This window comes from Ambystoma mexicanum, chromosome 10 (genome assembly GCF_040938575.1).
Source record: "Ambystoma mexicanum isolate Mex_15411 chromosome 10, UKY_AmexF1_1, whole genome shotgun sequence".
Classification (NCBI taxonomy): domain Eukaryota; kingdom Metazoa; phylum Chordata; class Amphibia; order Caudata; family Ambystomatidae; genus Ambystoma; species Ambystoma mexicanum.
In genome coordinates, this window is record NC_090932.1 from 1,647,522,269 (window position 1) to 1,647,545,170 (window position 22,902).

General features: G+C 48.8%; 1 protein-coding gene across 6 annotated transcripts in view; it reads right to left on the reverse strand.

The window, feature by feature from the left end:
- EP400 (E1A binding protein p400) overlaps window positions 1-22,902 on the reverse strand; it is a 1,542,855-nt gene that overhangs the window by 869,592 nt on the left and 650,361 nt on the right. For all 6 annotated transcript variants that reach the window (XM_069620067.1, XM_069620064.1, XM_069620063.1 and 3 more), the window contains one exon: window positions 22,649-22,818. In XM_069620067.1, the coding sequence (XP_069476168.1) occupies window positions 22,649-22,818 (170 nt within the window). The remainder of the gene's footprint in view (window positions 1-22,648; window positions 22,819-22,902) is intronic.

A 22,902-nucleotide genomic window follows, 5' to 3' on the forward strand; every position in this document is an offset into this window, starting at 1 on the left:
AGCTTGACTGGTGGGGACACAGAGGTCCAGAAGGTCTGGGAACCAGATCTGTCTCGGCCACGCCGGTGCGACGACGATCATCCTGCACTGGGACCTCTTGAGCTGGCCGATTATTTGAAGCAGCAGCAACGGAGGAAACGCATACAGGAACAGGCCGTCCCATGGGAATGAGAAAATACCGCCCATGCTCCTCGGCTGGGGGAACCTGCTGGCGAACCTCAGGCACTTGGAGTTTGTCGCCGTCGCGAACAGGTTGATCTGGGGTTTGCCCCATCGTTGGAAGAGCCGATCCACTGGATCCTGGCGTAGTTCCCACTCGTGAGTGAGTCCGCGATGGTGTTTTTTATTCCTGCCAGATGGAAAGTAACCAGAAACATCCCCTGGGTCGACGGTCCAGTGCCACAGATCCTGGGCCTCCTTGGATAGGGCTGCGGATCTGGTGCCACCCTGCTTCTGGATGTAGAACATCGTGGTGGTGTTGTCGGTGAAGATCCTCACGACCTTGCCCTTGAGGGACGGGAAGAACGACTTGAGCGCCCAGAACACGGCGCGGAGCTCCAAGATGTTGATGTGGAGAGAACTCTCCTCCAGGAGCCAAAGGCCTCTTGTGTGGAGATCTCCGGTGTGCGCACCCCATCCCTCCAGGGAGGCGTCCGTCGTCACTGTCTCCTGATGTGCTGGGGTCTGGAAGTCCGTGCCCGCCGTGAGGTGTGCACGGGTGCCCTACCACTGAATAGCCCGACGGAAAACCTCGTTGAGCGGGATCTTGTCTTCGAAGCTGCCCGCCGCTTGCATCCAGCGGACATCGAGGAACTCATGTAGAGGACGCATCCGTTGCCTGCACAAGCGCACTAGATAGATGCATGAGGACATACCGAGGAGGAACTTGGATCTCACCGTGGCCACGTCCGTGGCTAGCAGGCGCTGCACCTTGCTTAAGATGGCGTTTGTCCTTTCCTCCGACGGAGACGCCAAATGTTCCACTGTATCGAGCTTCGCTCCCAGAAACAGTGCCACCTGCGACGGAACCAAATGGGATTTCGGGTAGTTGATGGAGAAACCCAGCTCTGTGAGTAAGCGGACGGTCTTCGCCGTGTGCTCGACGGCGAGTTCTCTTGTCCTTGCACGGATGAGCCAGTCGTCCAGGTAGGGGTAGACGTGGATCCCCTGCAGGCGCAGCTGCACCGCCACTGGTGCTAGGCACTTGGTGAACATCCCGGGTGCCGAATTCAATCCAAATGGCAGAGCTCTGAATCGGTAGTGGCGTCCTTGGACTACGAATCTGAGGAACTTTCGGTGTCCTTTTAGGATGGGGATGTGGAAGTAAGCATCCTCCAAGTCCAACGACGATAAGAAGTCGCCCTCTTCCAGCTGTCCCAGCACGTGCTGGAGAGTGACCAGTGACCATCCTGAACTTCTGTGCCTTGATGTATTTGTTGAAACGACGTAGGTCCAGGATGGGGAGCCAACCGCCTGTCTTCTTTCCGACAAGGAACTATCTTGAGTATACCCCGAGCTCATCCCCAAGAGGCTCCGGGGCTCCGATGGCACCTTTCTCGCGCATCGCCTTTACCGCCAACAGCAGTTGAGGGACGTGATTTTCCTTCCTGGCCATGGGAGGAATGCGGGGACACTTGGAATTCAAGAGTGTGCCCGTGGGCCAGGGCATCCAGCACCCAACAGTCGGTGGAGATGGACACGCTGACGAACTTCGCCAGCCGGTCTCCCACCGGGGTGCTTCGGTGGGTGCCCGAAGCTACGGCCAGTTCAATCTTGCTTGGAGGCGGCCTTGCCGCCTTGGCGACGACGCCAAGCTCCTCCTTACTTGCCGCGACCTCTGTAAGCCTCCTGGGACGAGGAGCAGACCGCCTGATCCCTTGGAGGCCCCCTGTCTGCCTCCGGCACACTGAAAGGGCCGCGTCGTTAATGAAAGACTCCCAGGGCTCGGGCCGTCTCTGTGTCGGCCTTGATGGCCTGCAGCGACTCATCCACCATTTTCCCAAACCGGTTGTTGCCGTCGAACCGCATGTCCAAAACCCTGGTCTGCACGTCCTGACGGAAATCTGTCGCCTTGAGCCAGCCTCGTCATTGGAGGCAAACGCTGTTGCCTAACTGGCGAAACTCGGCGTCAGCAATGTCCGTTGCCACTGTTATGGCGTGGTCCGACTCCACCTCACCTTCCTGCAGAATCTCCAGGGCATCCGCCCTCTTGTACTCTGGTAGGAAGTCCAGTAGGGGAGCTATCTTGTACCATAGCTCCCTGTGGTAATCGCTAAGGCGTTGGGCGCCTTAATTGTCGTTGCCGCCAACATGACCCGTCGCCCCATGGCGTCCAATTTCTTACCCTTGCCGTCAGGTGGGGAAGTAGAGGTTGAGGCTGTCGTCTCCGCCGCCGCCTTCTTAGCCACCGCTGAGACAACCGAATCCGGCGTAGGTTGAGCCCGGAGGCACAAAGGGGGCGGCGTCGGGGACCCGGTACTTCTTCTCGTACCTCTCCCTCTTGGCAGGCGGTGGACCCCCGCCCCAGATATCGTCACGTAACGGTACCGCGAGGACCGTCTTTCTCTTGGCCTCTCGCTGTTGATAGAGGAAACCCTCCTTCTGCACCCGGGGGCAGAGCTGGAAGAGCCAGGATGCCCTGGCGATGATGGCGTGAAAGGAGCCAATTTCGTCAGGCGGGGAAGTCCGAGGGAGTGGTGATGGAAGGTCCGTCCTGTCGTCACCACCGTCGTATCCGTCGCCGTGTCATCCCTGGGGTCTGGTGAGGGGGATGAGGGCTCCACGGGTCATGGGGGCATGAAGGGTGGGGCGGGATGAACTCTCCTTCGCTTGTTCGGAGGGCTTCCCGACGGGCCCGGTTCTGGATCGTCCGCCGGGGTTTGTGGTAATCTCGTCCTTATCTCCGTGCATAAGGTTTGGATTGCCATCAAAATGGCTGTCGAGTTGTCCTGAGGCTCGGGCAATGGCTGCGACGGGAGGGAAGGCTGCCCCTCCACTGGGGCCTCGTCGGCGCCACCGTCGCTTTCTTCGACCACCTCTTTGGGATCCCTCCCGTGGGATCATACCTTCTCCAACCTCTTGTTCAGGTTCTTCACGGTTTCCACCAGCTCCTCCTCAGAGGCTGAATCCGTGCCCATAATGGCCAACAGCACCCCCCCCCCCCTCTTTTTCCACTGGGGTCTTAACGGGGGTCTTGTCGATGGGCTGGAAAGAGGATTCCCTCTGCGGTGGCAGGGAAACTCTGGGCCCCGAGATCGCCTCCACTGGTGTAGCTTCCCCAGGCTTCGCCAGGGAGGCCGTGACTCCCTCGATAGAGGCCTTAGCCGGGTGAATCAAGGCCTTCGCCACCTTTGGTGCGCTTGAGGCCTTCACCTTGGTGGGAGGGTCACCGCCTCGCTCCCCCTCAGCCTTAAGCTGCCAAGGCTCCAGTGTGCCTGAAAAAGGCACAAAGTGAGGGATGATCCCTAAACTCCCCTGTCCTTTGGCTCCAGGTGTGCCCGAGTAAAACCAGTTCCTACTGGCAGGCTGGCTGACCTGACCTATACCAAGATACAGATACAGGCTCACCACAATTGGTGGCAACAGCTTCCCAGTGAAGGCTGCTAAACTATGAAACCTACTGCCACAAGACTTGAGAGCTGACCAACCTTACCTACACTTCAGAAAAAATGCTATCAAACATATCTCTACTGACCCCTAGTCTCCCACCCTTTAGGATGTTTCCGCAGTTGGATCTACCTACTCCTACTCACCCGTTATTCTCACATAATTCTGCGTCACTGCTTTTAAGTTCATGTGTAATCTAATCTATTTTTGAGATTCAGTGCTATACCACACTTTGTAACTTGGTTATGTGTACATTATATATTGTTGTAACCACATAAGCCTTTATATTGTATATTTTGTATATTGTGTAACCATGTAAGCCTTGCATTTTTTTATTGCTGCGCCCTGTTACCCTCAGGTGTGGTGCGCATACTAAGTGAATAAACAAACATTGGCTGTCCTGATTCCCTAAAGGCAGCCTTCTAACCCTACTGGCTTTGGTAGTACTTGTTCCCTCAGATGTTAGAATTGTGGACACTTATTGCTGGAATGACAATGCATTACTTACCGTAAAAGCATTTCTGATGGTTGTATCTGCTTAGATTCACATGCTGTGCATAGTCCGACATCCAGTGGTCAATGAAGAGTATTGCATTTTGTTTTTCGTAGTCGAAAAGGGGACGTCGACAAGGCGTGTCTGTAACACTATCCCTATAGTGACGTGCAGTGTACCCACAACCCCTCACACGTCGAGGTCCATCGGTTTGTATTTTTTCTGCCCTGAGGGAGCCTTCTATACGTGAGTGAGTACAGAAAAGAGATGTAGAAAGATGTCCATGTTCCTTCCATCCGAGCGGGGAGGAAGGGTGGGCGCATGTGAATCTAAGCAGATACCGTAAAAGCATTTCTGATGGTTGTAAGTAATGCATTGTCTTCTGATGTTTGTTAATCTGCTTAGAATCACATGCTGTGCATAGACTAGCAAGCAGTACCCGGAGTTGGAGGTGGGTTGTGAGAAGGAACAGTAGAGAAAAGAGGTCTTAATACTGCTTGTCCCACCTGGGAATCAAATCTAGAGTGAGCATCTAGACAGTAGTGTTTTGTAAAGGTGTGTACAGAACTCCAGGTTGCCGCTTTGCAAATGGACTCAAGAGGAACGTTTGCAATGAATGCTATGGATGCCCCAGTGCCTCGAGTAGAGTGTGCTCTTGGCTTGTAGGGAGACAGAGAGTGATGCATTGATCAATCCATCTAGATATAGTGGATTTTGAGACTGCATCCCCTTCTCTTCCTGCTGCCACCGAGACAAGAACTGATTAGTCTTTCTCAGTGGTCTAGTTCTTTCCATATAAAACATGACAGCTCTGCGCACATCTAGTGTATGCAGGCTCTTTTCTCCCAAATTGGAAGGGTTTTGAAAGAACATTGGTAGTTGTATTGACTGGTTGACATGGAATTTCGATATGAATTCCGGTGCAAACCTTGGGTGTGTGCGTAGAACCACCTTATCTTTGTGAACTGTTACAAAGGGGTCTAGAATAGAAAGAGCCTGTAGTTCACTTACTCTCCTAATGGAGGTGATAGCTATTAGGAAAGCAGTCGTAAGGGTGAGGTCCTTAAGAGTTGCCTTGTGCATGGGTTCAAAGGGTGAGCCCATGAGCCTGGTAAGTACCACATTAAGGTCCCAGCCGGGAGCTGGGTTTTCTATCGGAGGGTGTATTCTCTTTACCCCCTCCATGAAGGCTTTGATAACTGGGACTTTCCACCATGACACCTTAAGTTGAGAGGTGGTGTATGCAGAAAGTGGCGCTAGATGGACTTTAATAGAATTGAACACTAGACCTGAGCAGTGGACTGGGTTGATGCTCTTACCTCTACACCAGATGACAAATCTCTTCCACTTGCTAGAATAGCAGTGGCGAGTGTTGGGTTTTCTAGCTTCTTTGAGAATGTCCATGCATCTCTGAGGGAGTTGTAAATGGCCAAATTCTATGACCACAGGAGCCAGGCTGCTAAGTTCATGTTCTGTGGGCAATGGTGTAGTGTATTGCCCTCGTCCTCTGACAGCAAGTTGTACGGGCAGGGCAGTTTCACTGGTGGGGACAAGGACATCTCCATCAGGTGTGCAAACCATGGTTGGTGGCCCCACAAATCGGGGCCATCGGTATCATGGTGACTGGTTCCTGGTGCATCTTGTGCACTATCTTGTTCAGCAGAGAAGTCGGTGGCGGGGGGGGGGGGGTAGCGTAAACAAATTTCCCTGAGCATGTTATCCAGAGACCATTCCCCTTGGAGCGGTTCTGTGGGTATCTGGAGGCGTAATCTAGGCATTGTGAGTTCTCCAGAGTTGCGAACAGGTCTATTTCTGGGAAGCCCCATTGGTTGTAACCGCCATTCGTACTCCGAGGGCAGAGGGAAGTCTCTGCTGAGTTCGTCTGCTAGCAGATTGAGTTCCCCTGGTACATGTTGTGACAATAGGAACATGTGTCTGAGAGCCCTCTTCCAGATGTTCTGGGACAGCTTGGACAGTCCTGGAGAGTGAGTGCCCCCTTGAGGTAGTACATGGCTGTGGTGCTGTCCGTGAGGACCATCACTGTCTTCCCTTGTAGGTGTGTCTGGAAGGCTTTTAGTGCCTTGAACACTGCAAGTAGCTCTAATAAGTTTATGTGCTTGGCAGCTACGCTCGGAGTCCAGACTCCGCGAGCAGTCTGATGGAATAGGTGACCCCCCCCATCCTGTGAGGGATGCGTCTGTGGTTAGAGTGGCTTCCACTGCGGGGGTGGCGAATGGTTTCCCCATTACCAGGTTTTCCTTCGACCACCACCGTAGCGAGAGAACCAAGGCCCGCGAGACCACCACTCGATCGTCCCATTGTCCGCTGGCCTGACACCACTGGCTGTTGAGCCACTCTTGCATTGGGCGCATGCGCAGGCACGCGTGAGGTACCAAATAAATACATGACGCCATCATTCCTAGCAAGCGTCCTTTGTTCGAATTAGAGCCCCTAGGAATTGTTTGATTTGGCTGGGGTCTAAGCTGGACTTCTTCACGTTGATGGAGAAGCCCAGTTGGAACAAAAGGTCTACTGTCTTCTGGGTGTGAGAAGCATGTCTCGTAGGACTCCCCTGTTATGAGCCAATCGTTGAGGTAAGGGTATACCGGTATGAACAACCTGCGCAGGTGGGCCACTGCCAGTACCTTTGTGAATACCCTCGGTGCAGACGCTATGCTGAAGGGTAGCACTCTGAACTGGTAGTGTTTGCCCTCCATCATGAACCTGAGGTATTTTCTGTGCGCTGGCAACATCAAAATATGAAAGTATGCATCTTTCATGTCTAGTGTTGTCATGTAGTCCCCCTGAGATAGCAGGGGAATTACTTCCTGTAATGTTACCATACGAAATTTTTGTGGTTTTACTAATTTGTTCGCTGGGCGCAGATCTAGTACAGGGCGCATGGTTAGGTCCTTTTTGGGTACAAGGAAGTACACTGAATAAATACCTTCCATTACCTGAGATAGGGGCACGACCTTTATTGCTCCTTTCTGTAGCAGCTGTTCTACTTCTTGTAGGAGGATGACGAGGTTCTGGTGACGGGCATCGTCCCCTTGGAGGTCTGTAGGTGGGGGACCGATTGAACTCTATACAGTACCTGTGGGCTACGGTTGACAATACCCACCGGTCTGATGTTATTCCCTCCCATGCTGAAAGGAACGATGTTATCCGGCCCCCAACCGGAGACGCCTGGGAGGGGACCCGAACCTTCGGGTCATTTGGTGTTACTTGCCGGGGTGCCTCTGGGGCTGGAGCCCCGGCCTCTGCCCTTGCCACAGCGTTGTCCTCTTTGGTTATACTGGTACCCTGATTAGAGGGCCAGTTGCCCGCAGTGTAATGCTGCTGCTGCTGCTGTTGGCGTTGGCCACGAAAAAAGCGCTTGTTCCCAAATCCCCCCCTGTTTGGAGGCTTTGAGATTTGGTCTAAGGTCTTTATGGTGTTGAATTCTTTCTTCGCATTTTCCAGTGCATCGTCCACTGCCCTTCCAAAGAGATTTGACTCTTCTATTGGCTTATTAATGAGTGACGCCTGCGTTTCTGCCTTGAAACCGGAATTGCGAAGCCAGACGTGACGCTTCAGCAGAATTCCATGCACCAAAGAACGGCCAGCAGTTTCTGCCGCATCAAGAGTGTTCTTAATGATGCTCTGGTTGACCAGAGCTCCTTCTGTAACTGTAGCCAATAAGCGAGTTCTTAGAGGTTCAGGGGCTTCTTCGATGTCCTGCTTAAGCTTTCCCCATTGAGCATCAGCATAGCTTACCAACAATGTATTATTATTGGCAATCCTAATTGAAAACGCTGCCGAGGCGGAAATTCTTTTGCCCAAGGCAAAGCTTTTTCCCCTTCTTTATCTGGGGGTGCCTCGCTGGTTGACAGTGGAACCCCAGCCCTCTTCCTTGTGTTAGTCACCACTAAGGAGTCCGGGACCGAGTGACCCCCGATATATAATGGGTCTGACAGAGGGTGAGAACAATTTCTCGATTCTTGGATTGACCCCTCTTACCAGCGCGGGGGTGGACAGCGATGGGGTGAGTCGTCTCTTAACCAAGGCGAGGATAGGAATAGTTTGACTAGTGGGAGGTTTTTCTTTAATAATCCTTTCGACAAAATCAGTATCTGGGGTGACCTCCCCAGTTTCAACTTCAAAATGCGCTGCTGCCTTCCTCAGTAGCGCATTGAAGGTGGGCTGATCGTCAACTGGAGATGGGTTCCTGACCGGTGTGGTCTGAGGAGAAGAAATGTCTATAATGTCGGGGTCTGTAGACCATGATGGCGAATGTCAGGGCTGTAAGCCACCTTTCACCTGGGTCCTCCTCGTAGCCCTCCTCACCTATGTTAGTGTCATCATGAAAACCGTCTCCCTCTTGTTGGTCTTCATTATTCACAAACTCATCCTCTTCCTGGAAGTGAGAGTCCTCTTCAGTGAGGTCGTAAGAGTTAATGTCTTCCTGTAGGGGGTTAAAGAGCTTCGGGTATTTAGCCCATGGCCCCTCCTGGAGTACCTCCCTTGGCCTCTTGGGTGTCCTATTTTCTGGGATGGCCATGAACCTGTCTAGCTTGTCCATACATGACTGGAACCTCTCTGCAGCCCAGTAAGGTAGGGCAGAGCGGTCTGGGAGTGAAAAGGGAGTTCCCTCTCCCTGTAGTTGCTTAGTTCTGTTCCATAGCGTCTAAGATAGAGTCCCTTCACCTTCTGAGAAACCCTATCGCTGGCTAGGGTCTTCTGTCGACGGTGGGAGCTGTCCCAGCCTACCCTCCGGCATCCTCTGCGTTTCTTTGGCCTTGTGAGCGGTTTTCGACATGTCACTCGTCGTCCGTCTCTGGCCGTCTTTAGAAGCTATACGCACGAGGCTTTCGGCGATCAGCTTCTCCGTCGAGGGATCGCTCGCCTTCGCGCTAGACGGTGCCGAGTCTTTACTGGCAACGTACGCACTCTTGCGAGGCGAGTCGCCTGAGGATTCGGGGTTAGCGCCCATATTTACATAAAGCCCAGTTGGCGGTCGCGGGGGCGGGGAGGGCTTGCGCCCCTTACGTTCGGCGGAAGACGCCGGTGGGCCCGACGCCTCCGTTGGCACTATGGCTGCCTTCGTCTTCGACGAATGCGTGCCGTGGGGTATGTGCTTATGTGTTTTCCTGTGTTCGTCCTGGTCGCTGGGGTGTTCATCCCCATAAGTGGGGCGTGAGCCGGGCTTGACGGGGCCGGGGACAGACGAGGAGCGGGAGCGCTCCTTCGAGAGGTCTACAACCTCCGTTGCGGAGGCCGTGTAATCACTGTCCTCGTCACATTCGGCGGCAGCAGCTGGCGAGGAGTCAGACCTAGACATCGCATAGGCTGCCCACCTTTTGACCCTGCGGTCCTTTAAAGTTTTGGGTTTAAGTAATTTACAGGTCGCACAGCCGTCCTATTTGTGATCGAGGGGCAAGCAACGGTTACATCGTTTGTACTTGTCCTTCCAGGTAAACTTGCCCTTGCAACGCGGGAAAAACCTAAAGGGCGTCCTCTCCATAGCTGAGGGCATGAAATGTGATTATGACCTCGAATGAGAGGGAGGGGAAAGAGAAAGGCATTCTCAGAGTGTTAAAGAAATGACCAACAACCCCACTCTCCCTACTGTGTTAGGCCGGCGAGGCCCGGCCACGTGTTTGGCAGCGCCGAAGGATCTCCTCCGCTCGTCCCGCCATCGAAGATCTTGCTCGGCGGAGAACAGCTTGGCAGCTACGTCGAGGGAGGGACCCATGTGTTACAGTTAATAATAAACGACCAAGGGTCGAGGAAATGATTTCGCAATGTCTCTCGAGGAGCTCCGCATAAAGGCGACCAATAACTGGGCGGAAAAAAACAATCTGTGAGGGGTTGTGGGTACAATGCACGTCACTATAGGAATAGTTTTACAGACACACCTTGTCGACATCCCCTTTTCGACTACGAAAAACAAAATGCAATACTCTGCAGTGACCACTGGATGTCGGACTATGCACAGCATGTGATTCTAAGCAGATTAACAAACCTCAGAAAAAAGTTTACTTGCCTCACAGGAGATTATAATTGTTTTACAAACTGTTGAAAGTTTGTTCTAAGTCTTATTCTATTCTTTCCTTCCTTTACAACTCAATAACTGTATTGGTAACTGAAAATAAGTGCAATACTGACCTTACCTGAAGTCACTGTGTGCTGGAACATGTGTGTTAGCATAAGAAAAGTCTTGACCAACTTTGATTGTCTTTTACAAACTGAATCCAAACTTTTATTTAATGTTACTAGTGGATAAGGAACAAGTTACTAAAGATCCTTTCCTCACTGGTCCTTTCCTCTAACTGTTCGAGAGGAAGTCGACGGACGACGGACTTTGCTGAACGTGTGGGAGCTGCTGCGGCCGAACTGCCAGGGGGCCTGCGGTCAGGAACTCTGCACCCTGTCCTGAGTTATTGAGTTATATATTTATCGAGATATCATCCGAGTGGCAGTGGGGACGACGCAGAGCCGCGGAGACGCAGAGCCACTGGAAGACATACTCCACGGAACGGTGCAAAGGGAGAAGAAAGTATTTTGTGTATTTGGCGGGTACGGCAGCCCCGCGAGCAGAGGCTGAACTTTAATGCTTTGAAGTGCAAAAGAAGCTGTGGTGCCGGAGAACGCTCCTAAAACTATCTGCAACCCAGTTAATCCGAGAGAAACACTTGAAACACAGAAATCACGGTAAGCATTTTTTTACCGACTCACCTATACACAGAAACCCTTCGCCCACCCCCCGTTTTTGGTTTTTTATTTCCCGATAAGATACTCAAACGAGATATAGACTGCAGATTGGAAAAGAGGAAAGGGTGGTGGGGGCAACAAACGCGATAAACGTAACAAGAGCCGCGGTAAACAGAAAAATGAAGGTGAAAAACAAAGGAGATCACTGCGGCGCTGGTAATCGCCAGGCAACGGAAAAGGGATCGGCACCACACGTGAGAGCAATTATTCTTACGTAAGATACAAGCGAAGGACAACAGGTCCTATACCAACGAAAATAGAAATACCAGCCACAGCTCAACGCAGCGGAAGCGAAAATAAGAGGAAAAGCAAAAAAAAGGTATAAGGAGTAACAATAGAAGGAGAAAAACTTCACCTACAGAATCAGAACCACCCGATTTACCAACTCCGGAATGAAACTAAGGAGCACAGTGCATCTGGACTAGACTAAGGCACCATAGTGGGATGGTTCCTACCTGGAGCCAGGGCCTATTCCTCTACAGTTGGGTCACCTGTTGACAGGAGGGAGCAGGCGACTACACCGAATAATCAATACTCAATCGAGCCCCAAATTCATAGACCAAATGTTATGCCGGAGGAAGAAACAAACGATAAAGAAAATCAGACAGATGGCATGAACCACTGGAAAAAAGGGTTGGAATACACGGTTACTAACAGAAATATCCAAAAAAAGATCAAATAATACTTTGATAAAAGAAGAAGCAGAAGCCTGGACGAATTGGTCGAATAGTCAAATAAGGACCTAACTCAGCAGATAGAAGGAAAACAAAGGAGGGAAAATGTAATAGAAGAACAACAGACCTTACAGGAAAGTGTGGAAAATGAGATAGAAGTAGAGGGGGAATTGGAAATAGATAGAGACAAATAGAAGAAAGATTCCATCAAAAAGTGCCGACAATGACATCTTAGAGGAGGGAAGAGAAGGAAATCATGATCAAAGTCCAATTACAAGCGGCGCAACACTGAGTGCGCTCAACTATGTCCTAAATTCCTTGGTTTCAGTTTTTGAACTACTAAAGGGCGAGGTTCAATCTCAAGCAGGAATAGTCTTGGAACTAACTAACGAAGTGGCAAGATGTGAGGCCTCAAAAGTAGGCCTCAGAAATGTGATTAACACCACAGTCACCCTATAGAGGAGATAAAAAAATTAATATAAAAATTAAAAAAAGAGTCCTTAAATCACAGGAAAGAAACAGCCCTCCTTCGTATCCTCCTGAAGGATAATAGGAAAGCAGAGGAGACTGGGAGAGACCAGATTCTGATGAATATACGAAACTGGAGAGAAAAGCCAGCACAAAAAGCAGAGTCAGACTGGGGATCAACAATCCAAAGATCAGGAAGACACCCCATTGTCGGGATCAACAGAAGAGCTCTTGAAGACAGCTCAATTGATGGAACAGGAAGCCATTGGAGAGGAAGATAAAAACACAAGGATGAAATGGAAGATCCTAAAGATGACTCAATTATAAGGTGGACCGAAGCAAATAAACAAAACTCTAGGAGAAGAAGAAACGCAAAAAAAAAGCAAAAAGGGAAAAATAACAAACAGGAAATTAAACAAGAAAAAAAGTTAAAAAATATAAGCAAAAAATGGAAAGGGAGAAAGAAAACCTGTAAGAAATCCTGGAAAAGGCAAAGAAACCAAAGGAAAAAAAGCTTTGGAAGTGGAAAAAGAGGTCAGTCAAGAAATCAGAAGAAAATGTAGAAAATCAGGCTCAAAAACAAAGGCAAGAAAAGGGCAGTGCAAGACGTGTCAAAGAACTCACCAAAAATAATAGGAGTAAGTACAGGCTTGCAAACTGAGGCCCAAAATAAACCTGTTGAGGCATCAATGATGCACACCAACAAAGAATTGAAGCTAGCCCCGATCTTCATGGAAAAAAACTAAAAACCCATTAGGTTCAGGGGACCGGAAATAAAAATAGCCTTGATATTTGAAAAAGTGAAGAAAACTGTGCGAAACTGACAAATCCGAACGAGCAGGAGCACCCAAACCAAGTGATTATGAGCCTGGGGCAAGGAAAATTTCACACTATTCCAGAGCCTGAAAAAAAAGAAATTAGAGCGAAAAAAGTGGAACCAACAAAGTTAAGGGAGGAAGAGGACGAGGAGTGGAGAAATAGCGAAGCAACCATCCAAGAAGAATCCCCTACGGGTTTTGAAATTCCTAAACTATGGCTAAAGATGTTACCAAAAAGTGCAAAGTCAAAATCTCTCAGTAGATTGGCTTTATTGCCCAAATTTAAAAAAAAATAGAGATCTCTACTTATTCTCCACAGAGGACATAGAATACGTGAAGTTCCCTGACGGGAAAAACTCATTTTTGGTAAAAATCGGCCTGCGCTCAATAAGAGCACAAACTGCAATCTTAAAGGCTAGCAAAGAACTGGAACAAGAAGGGTTAAAAACACATACCTCCCACCGCAATCCACCAAGTCTACAGTCAAATGAAGGGGAACGACACAAGGAGGGGGTAAACTGGGACGGCAGGGATCTTTGGGGCCCAAATGTAGAAGGAAAAGGATCATCCGCCCAGGAAACATCAATTCAAGAAAAAACACTGGCGGCTCTTCCCGATATGCTTACGCAAGTTCTGAAAAACATGGGCATAGGAACCCAGAGCCTTTAGGCAGAAAGAACTGAATGTGGTCAGCTGAACACAAGAGGTTCCAGCACGTTTAGGGCAAAAGAAACAAAATAGTATCTATTTGAGAAGATGGACATCCTGGTTTTACTGGAAACTTGGTTGGTAAACCCAATAGAAAATTGACAACCTTTTGTTTACCAGCAAGCCAAAAGGCTAAAGGGAGGCCGGCTGGGGGTTTAATAACCACCATTAAAAATAGCACATTTAAATACGCCACCCATATTTGGAAAGATAAAAGTGGGATTTTGGCTTGTAAAGTCCACACTTACATTGATCCGGAAGCAAATGCTCTAATTGTGAAACATTTATTGGAATCCTGCATCCATCAAAATCCAGGCCTTCCAGGACAAGCTAGCAGAATTGATGGGAAAGATCAAGACAGAATGGCAAGAATTAGACATTCTGCTTGCAGGAGATTTTAACACAGAATGTGTACACTGTAATAAGGGTAGGACGGGTGAAAACAAACATACATTGTCCAATGAAGGAAAGGCTTGGTTAGAATTTACTAATGCATGGGACCTGAAAATGCTGAACAACGCAAATCAAGATGACGAAGAGCTCTGTATGACATGGCAAAGAGGCAAATCGGACTCAGTGTTAGATTACATCTTTGTCAGTCAGAGACTTTTCACCCGGAAATCACAAGAATAAAGCACGAAGGAGGTATTGACCACTCGAGATAGGAACTATCAATCTCAGATGGACCTGGCTCAACGAACCAAATTCACAATCAAGAAATAATCGGAATAAAAGGGAAAATAAGATTGAAAAAATACGGACAAGGTGGGAGAGACCTCAACAAAAAGCTGCAAATGTCAGAGCAGAAGACTCAAAAGCTAAGTCGACCAGATAAGTTTGTGAACATACTATGGTCATTGGTTACTCCAAAATCGCCATCAAGCAATGCAAAACATATAGTTTCAATGAAGATATGAGACCAAGGAAAAGAATTTTGAGAAAAACCATTAGAGAACTAAAGAATCAAAAATTGGATCATGAATCATATACTCTGCAATTTAAAATAATCAGGAGAAAATACAAAGCTTGGGTAAAGAATCATAAGGCCCACCTCTATCAAAAAGAGGGTGAAGAAATGCTAAAGTTAGTTTCAAACTCATCCTCAAGAAGTTTCTGGTCAGTGATACGAGAATTAGACTCTGATTCCAGTAGTACACTTTGCAACCTGGTTCCGAAAAAAGCTGGGTGGAACACCTTGTAAACAGTTTTGGAAAAGGATTAAAGGAAACAACCTGCCTGCCCATAGATAAGTGTTGGGAACTGCAAATAGAGGAGGATGAAATCTCAGAAATAATATCTAAAGCCTCATTGTCAAGAGCTGCAGGTGCTAATGGCCTTACATACCAGGTACTTAGGAAAAACCGACGCTATGGGCAAAACTGTTGAAGAATCTTTTCAAGGAGATATTACAACTTAAGAGCTTTCCCTTTCATGGAAAACAGCAAGGAGGGTGATAGGTCAAATCCTTCAAACTACTGGCCTATCGCCCTCCTAGATATCAACAGCAAAATATTTGAGACTGTTGCTATATGAGCTTTCGACCTGGATAGAACCGGAAGGGGTACTATCCAGATGTCAGACAGGATTTAGAAAAGGGCTATCAACTGCCCTAAATGGGGCTATGTTAAATCTTCTCAGCGAAACACCAATGGCCAGTGGAGGGACACCACTGTTTGGAGCCTGGATAGATCTCTCCAAGGCTTTTGACCAAATTGCTAGAACCAGGTTGAGGCACAAACTTAGAAGAAAGGGAATCTCAGAGACATTGCTATCAATGCTAATGGAACTGCATAGGGGAACAAGTGTAAAAGTGTGCCTAAACAGAGGCCACCTCTCCGCATCAGTCCCAGTGGAAAAAGGGGTAAGGCAGGGTTGCTTGGGGGCACCCACATTCTTTAACTTGTTTCTAGCAGACGCAGGAGATCATCTGATCTCGTCCGCACTGGTTAGTACAGAAATGAATAAGAGAAAAATATTCTGGCTGGCCTACGCGGACGACATTGTCCTGCTGGATAGAACCGCTATCGGTCTGCAAAGATTACTGAATGGATTGAGCAAATACGCCAAGGAAAATGGGTTGCTAAAAAACACCAAGAAATCTAAGATACGAATATTTAAACATCCAAGGAAAAAGGTAATCTATAAACACTGGGTCTTGGATGGGCAAATACCTCATGTAGAAGATCTCACATACTTGGGGTATAAGATCTATACAAGCCCAGCTAATTATTAAATATAGAGATGTTCTCTAAAGCCCTCTTGCTAGATCCTCACCAGATTAAAATCAGGAATAGATACTGCAAATTCTCAGTGGTCCCAATGATAAAATACTACCTGAGCAAGAGAGTCCCAGTCTTGCTATATGAGTTAGAAGCCAAACCACAACTATGGAACTTCAATTGGGCCAAAGTAGAAGGCAGAATTTGGAAGAAAGCCCTAAACTTGCCATGGAGCGCATCAGGGGGACAGCTGCGCTTCGAATTGGGTCGAAAGTCTCTGAACTCTCTAGCGGAATGGAAATTGACGTCCTTCTACAGACAAATCATAAATCTTAAAAAAGGTTCTCTGTACGAGGACATTAATGAACACCATATCAAACTACAATCCGAAATCTTACAGAGACTTGAACAGAAAATAAAAACTAACTGTAACTGTTCTCCAGCATGGGTCTGGCATGGAATCATATGCTCATGAATATTCTCCGTCAGAATGCGAATCCTCGGTAAAGAAAAATTCTGTTTCAATTTCGTTTCTGAACTGTCTTTCTCCTAATAACCAATCAATGGTCTCTGGGTCATACTGCCATCTTCAGATTTGGTAGCACGTAAAGTGGCAGTAAGACTAAGAAGGGCCGCATAGGCAGGAGGGTTCGCGCGAGGAGTCTGGCATGGATTCACATGCTCATGAAGAATACATAGCAGTACACACATGCACAACCACGGGAGATGGCAAGGCTCAACATTAAGCATCTCTTACCTCCTCACCAGGCTCACCTTCAAGCCAACAGGTTGCGCAGCACTGCTTAGCCGACTCTAGACTCCTCCCTGGAATCCTGGTCGATGCAGTGGAATCTTGTGAAGGTTTAAGTCTACCTCCGCGTAGCAGCCCTGCAGATGTCCAGCAGGGGAACACCAGAAAGCAACGCTGTAGTTGTAGCGATCGCTCTGGTCGAATGGGCTCTCGGACGGCCAGGCAACGGTCGGTTTGCCAATCGATGAAAATGGGTGATGCAGCCAGACAGCCACCTGGAAATGGAAGCCTTGGAGGGCCGTCCCTTAGTTCACAGGACCAAAGTTCACAAACAGCTGTGAGGTCTTCCGAAAACATTGTGCGGTCCACGTAGAACTTCAACGCTCTAGCCACATCAAGCGAGTGCAAAGTCCTCTCAGCCGGCGACAGGAAGAAAACCGGTAACACCAAGGGCTTGTTGAGATAGAAGTCCGACGGCACCTTGGGCATCCTTGGGCGTCCTCAGCACGACCCTCGTTTTGTGGAATGTCAAGTACGTAGGCTTACAGGAGAGGGCCTGCATCTCTCCCGCTTGTCGTGCGGAGGTGATGGCCACAAGAAACACGGTCTTCCACGATAGGAATTTCAGAGGCGCTGAATGCAGAGGCTCGAGCAGAGGACCCATGAGTTTAGTCAGCACCACATTGAGCTCCCAAGCCTTCACCAGCGGGGATGAGCAAAAATGTCCTTTCATTAACTCCTTAACCAGGCGATGCAACCACAGAGACGACCGCCCCCCGAGTTCAGGTATAGCAGGAGATAGCCGCCAGATGAATTTTGATGGACACGTGCGCCAGCCCCACCTTGGACAGCAAGTACAGCAGCACTTGAGAGGCTGTAATCCGTAGAGGGTTTATCTTCTGTGCATGGCACCAAACGGTGAACCTCTTCCATTTATGTCCGTAGCATGAAGCAGCCCTGGCCTTGGCAAGCACCTCCTTGCAGGCCGTCGGGATCTCGTACCCTCCAAACTCTAGTGCTACAGGAGCCAGGCCTAGAGGTTCAGCGACCCTGGGTCATGGTGCAGAATCGCGCCTCCTTCCCTGGCGAGAAGATCTGCAACGGCCGGAAGCTTGACTGGAAGGTCCGGGTACCTATCTGCCTGGGCCACGCTGGTGCAACAAGGATCATCCGGCACCGGGACCGTCAGAGTTGACTGATGAGTCGCAGAAGCAACGGTGGGAATGCATAAAGGGACAGGCCGCACATGGGGAAGGAGAATGCATCTCCCATGCTCCCCGGCTGGGGAAACCTGCTGGCGAACCTCTGGGACTTGGTGTTCATCGCCGTTGCAAACAGATCGTTCTGGGGATTGCCCCATCGTCGAAACAGTAGATCCACCTGATCCTGCCGAAGCTCCCACTCGTGGCAAGAGCGCAGCTCCCTGCTGAGCGAGTTGGCAACAGTGTTCTTCACTCCTGCCAGATGAAAGGGTACAAGGAACATCCCCTAGGCGACGGCCCAGTCCATAGGTCATGCGCTTCCATGGAGAGAGCCGGGGATCTGGTGCCGCCCTGCTTCCGAATGTAGAACATGGTGGTGAAGACCCTTACCAAATTGACCTTGAGGGACAGAGGGACTTATTTAAGGGCCCAAAACACGGCCCGAAGCTCCAGGACATTTATGTGCAACGACTTCTCCTCCGAGAACCAAAGGCCTCTTGCGTGGAGATTTCCGGTGTGCACGCCCCATCCCTCCAGGGAGGCATCCGTTGTCAGTCTCCTGATGTGCTGGGGTCTGGAAGTCCATGCCCGCCAACAGATGCACGCGGACACCCCACCACTGAATTGCTTGGCGGAATGTTTCGTTGAGGGCGATCTTGTCCTCTAAGCTTCCAGATACCTGGATCCAATGGGCGTCGTCGAGGAACTCTTGCAGCGGCTGCATCGGCAGTCTGCACAGCCGCACGAGGTAAAATCAGGACATCATGCCGAGCAGGGACTTTATGGAGCTCACCCTCGCAACTTCCATGGTCAACAGCCTTGAACCTTGCCCAGGATGGTCTTTATCCGGTCCTCCAACGGCGAAGCCAGGCGCAACACTGTTTTGAGCCTGGACCCCAGAAACAGAGCGCCCTGCGATGGCACCAAGCAGGACTTTGCATAGTTTATCGAGAACCCCAGTTCCGTGAGCAGGCGGACGGTCCTCGCTGTGTACTCAACGGCAAGTTCCCTTGACTTTGCGCGGATGAGCCAATTGTCCAGGTAGGGGTAAACGTGGATCCCCTACAGGCGCAGCCGTGCCGCCACAGCATCCTCTGTTGGTACTCTTGTTCAGAGGAGAATTGCCTAGCATTTCGGTGCTGGACTGCCCCTGGGCAGGACAAAGACTGATATGTTTGGGATATTTCTTCTCTGTGAAAGATAGTGAGCTAAAGACTCTGGGTAAGTCTCTCGTAACCAGGACTAATGTCTGGCAGAGGGACTCCCAGGACCCCCCTTGTTAATTACCCTCTAAAGCTAAGCCTGTCTCCTTACTCACATTACCATGTGAAGTACAGGCCTATATTAAAAGGTAGGTTACCTAATACCAAGCACTTAAGTCTGGTGTAGTTCTCACCAGTTGGACTGCACCAATTCCTACATAACAAAGGTGCTGTCCTGTTCCTGGTAAAACTTACCTGGAGCCTGCTTGTTTGATCCTGTGATACTGGGGGCTGCAGATCACTTGTATCTGGCACCCCTCCACACTCCCATAGAGTTACATTGGAGCGGACAACCCATTATCCTCTAACCCTGCTTTAGGACAATGGTCCTTGGGGAAATCCTTCAAGGAAAAATCTACTTCCTTGACTTGTAAAACCTAATTTTTACTTGCCTGCAAAACCAAGAAGAGATCCTGTTGGACTCTGCCACTCTGAACCTTGTACTCTGGTTTCTGGCCTTTTCTACCCAAAGCCTGGTCACTGGTGGACCAGTGTTCCCTCTGAACATAGTGAGACTCTCATAAGATAGGGTGTTAGGCAGAAACCTGTGCAGTTCCCTCTGGACCACTGCAAAAGATTTAGGACCACAGGTGGTTGACAGTAAACCCAATTGGTAGCAGCCTGTACCACCCAGATTTACCTGGTAGCTGTGGCTGAGCAGTCAGACTTCTCTCAAGAAGAGTTAGGCAGTATACAGAGTATTCACAATAGGTCAATAGAACACAGTAGGACAAGCAAACACTGACCAGAGCTTGGTGTAAAAGAGATATAATTATTTTTTTAAAAACACATCTAGTTAAAACACACTGGCACTAATATCAAGTAGTTCAAAAACACAGTCACTAAAAGATATACACTCCCTTCAACGATTATTAGACAAGTCTTAAGTAAAGCAACACTTATTTTCAGACAGCGGTGAGCGCTTAACGAAGATGGCACTCTAATCAATCAGTTTAGGAGGGAGAGAAAGGCAGAGCAAAGATAGAAGCAGATCCCAACACTTTTGGATGAAAACAGTAGGAGAGAAAGGCAGGTAAAAACTGTAAAGTCAAAGTTAACCAGGCCGGACCCACTTTAAGAGGCTCTGATCGATATGTGTCCAAGGTCACACCGCTGAAAGTGCCCAAAAGTCTCGCACAAGGTTCAGAAAGAGTTGGACCAACAGAAAGGGACCAGTTAGATGGTCAAGGCGGCCAGTCCAGTAGGTTAAGGGATTATTGTTACCTTCTAGCAATCTTTAGAAAGGGAGGCCTGGCAGACACGGTACCTTAAAATGGTGAGAACGCTCCAGCGGGGGCAGTTGTTCCTGGCAGTGGGTACAAGTCGGTGCTTCGTCCGGGAGGAAAACAGGAGTCCGTTCCACTGCCAGGGAAGAAACCAGCTGCAGAGTTCTCAATTAAAAGGAGCAGTCCTTTTATTTGCGGTCCAGTGGTAAGTGGCTATCCGGTTGCCGGGGTGCTTGGCACGGGCAATTCGACCACAAAACGTCCTGGGATGCGAGAAAAGAAGGTAAACTGGTTGTGCCCACCAGTCAAGGGAAGAAGACTCTCCAGCAGGGAGATCTCCTCTGTCGTTGGGAAGTGGTGAGTCGGTTCAGCAGGGCTCCACCGGTGGTGTCGTAGCAGGTCGGCTCAGCTTCTCCCTCGTCGAATTTTCAGGTCCTGTGGCGACTTCTGAAGTTCCAGTCCCAAAAGCCCTGCTTTTATGCAAGAAACCCCCATTCATTCAGTCTAGCTGTCAATCAAACATGCTAAGTGGTGAGCAGGCCGGCTCACCACTTGGGCCAATCACAAGAGTGCGACTTGAGTTGCCAGTCCAGGGTGCCTAAACCCCCTCCCACAGCCCCTGTGGTACCCAGACAGAGTGGCACCACTTCGGAGGGCTTCTGTGTAGAAGCCCGCCAAAAGTGGAACAAAGGGCTCGACCTTTGGTTTGGAGTTACAGAGGCGAACACAAACGCCATTTTAAAAAAGAGTTTTGGCAGAAAATACCAACCGGTGAATTAATATTAAATAAATAAACCAGCGGTATGTTAGAGGCTACGTAAAAAAGTATTAGCCTCCAACAATGGGAAAATCCCAGAGATATATTCGCGGTTTAATATAAAAAGTAGTATCACTGCCACCAGCCAAAAACCCGACGAGGGGGGGGGGACGGGACGTGCCCCCTCGAATAACAGACCCAGGGGCAATCGAATTGCCCCTACCAGCATGTCCACGGTATGATGGTTTGTACTGGTTCTGTTAGTAATTTGGGACTAGTAAAGCCAATGGTGACTTTACATGCCCTGAGAGACAGTAGTCAGTCCCAGGGTATGGAGTATATGGTGGGGGGTCACTATGACACCCTGCTGTTACTGCACGGAGGGTGCTGTGTAACACATAGGAAAAACACATGAGACCCTATGGAGTAAAGGACCCCATAGCCCATGAAACACATTAACATTCAAAGGAACACCACAAATCATGTCCAAGAGTCGGAGAAAAAACAAACTTCAGAAATCCAGCAAAGCTGCTGGGGGACTCACTAGGTTAGGAAATTCAGCCTAAACAGAGAATTCTCCTTAACATAGGGTTGGACTCCAAGACAGGCTGGAACAAAGTTGCAAGAGTTTGGAAAAGTTTACATATATGATTCAGATGATTTTACTATGTGGCTTGGAACAGAAAAAGCTATTCTAAGGTGACTACAAATGAGGTTTATATTCCAAAGAATATTGCAAGTGATTTTCTATTCTTTTACTGTGTTCTAGTACTTACTGGACTTTAAAGTTACAACAGTGTGCCTTAGTGTATATATATTAATTAAGTATTTGTGTATAACTTCTAAAAGTATCAGTGTTTTCTTGGACTAAGTGTAGGCTCAGAGTTCTTTGTACCTCACTACAGCCCCCCTCCCTCCTTAGACTAAGCCTGACTGCCATTCATCCAACCCCTTGTGTGGCGCAAGCTACACCTAAGCAGTGTAACCCTGTTCACTGAAGGTGGGCTTTCCCAAGTGCCGTCTCAGGCAGGATTTTTGTAAAAACACCTAACAAATACAGGGGAGCTGTTTTGTGATTATTCTGAAAGAGTTCTTTCTATGCATCTGAGTACTCAACTCGGTGTCACTGGTTTTGAATAATATGCTGATCTTTTTCTCCAAAGGGTGACTGTATATATATGTCTTGTGATCATTTTTGTCCAGATCTTTTATTTGCTTAGTGTGCAATCTTAAGGCCTAATCAATATTTTCATTTTGTATACTTGCCTGTCTAACTGGAATTACTGGTGCTCTGTGTAGTCATTGTAGCCCTCGTTCCCTTAAACACCCTCCCAGAGACTATTCCTTGCGGCTTTCTTAAACTCTCAGCAGCTTCCCTGTTCACCATATTAGGGGGACCTCCCAGAATCCTCCCCCATGGCTGATTCTGGAAATCCATCTGAACACTAAAGAGAGCAGTCACAAGGAAGGGCACTTTACAGTAGGTTACACAAGTTTACAATACTAGAAACGTTACGATTCTCATTAAGATTCCTGAGACACTATGATTCTTTAACTACAATTCATAATATACCACACATGCATGTAACCCTAGTAAAGTGACACAGGACCTGCACCAGAGAATCTTACAAAGCAAACTGTAATTTTACTTCATACTCAAGTCATTATCCAGATATAAACGCAGATGTATGCAATAGCTAAGCATTACCTTCGGAGATTCAAGAGCGCCCCCCAGTGCTTCTCAGTCATGGGTTTAATTTGCTGCACCTCATCCAGGATCAGATATTTCCACCTCATCTTCATAAAAGCCTGACGTCCTTTGAACAGCTGCTTGTAGGAGGTGATGCAGACGTTGAAGCTGTTGGGCTCTAGCCATTCCTGAAGAAACCAGCAGACGTTCAGTTACCAGTGTGTCAAAGGAGAAATTACTTACGATTATGTTCTTTCTATGGATTCTTCTCC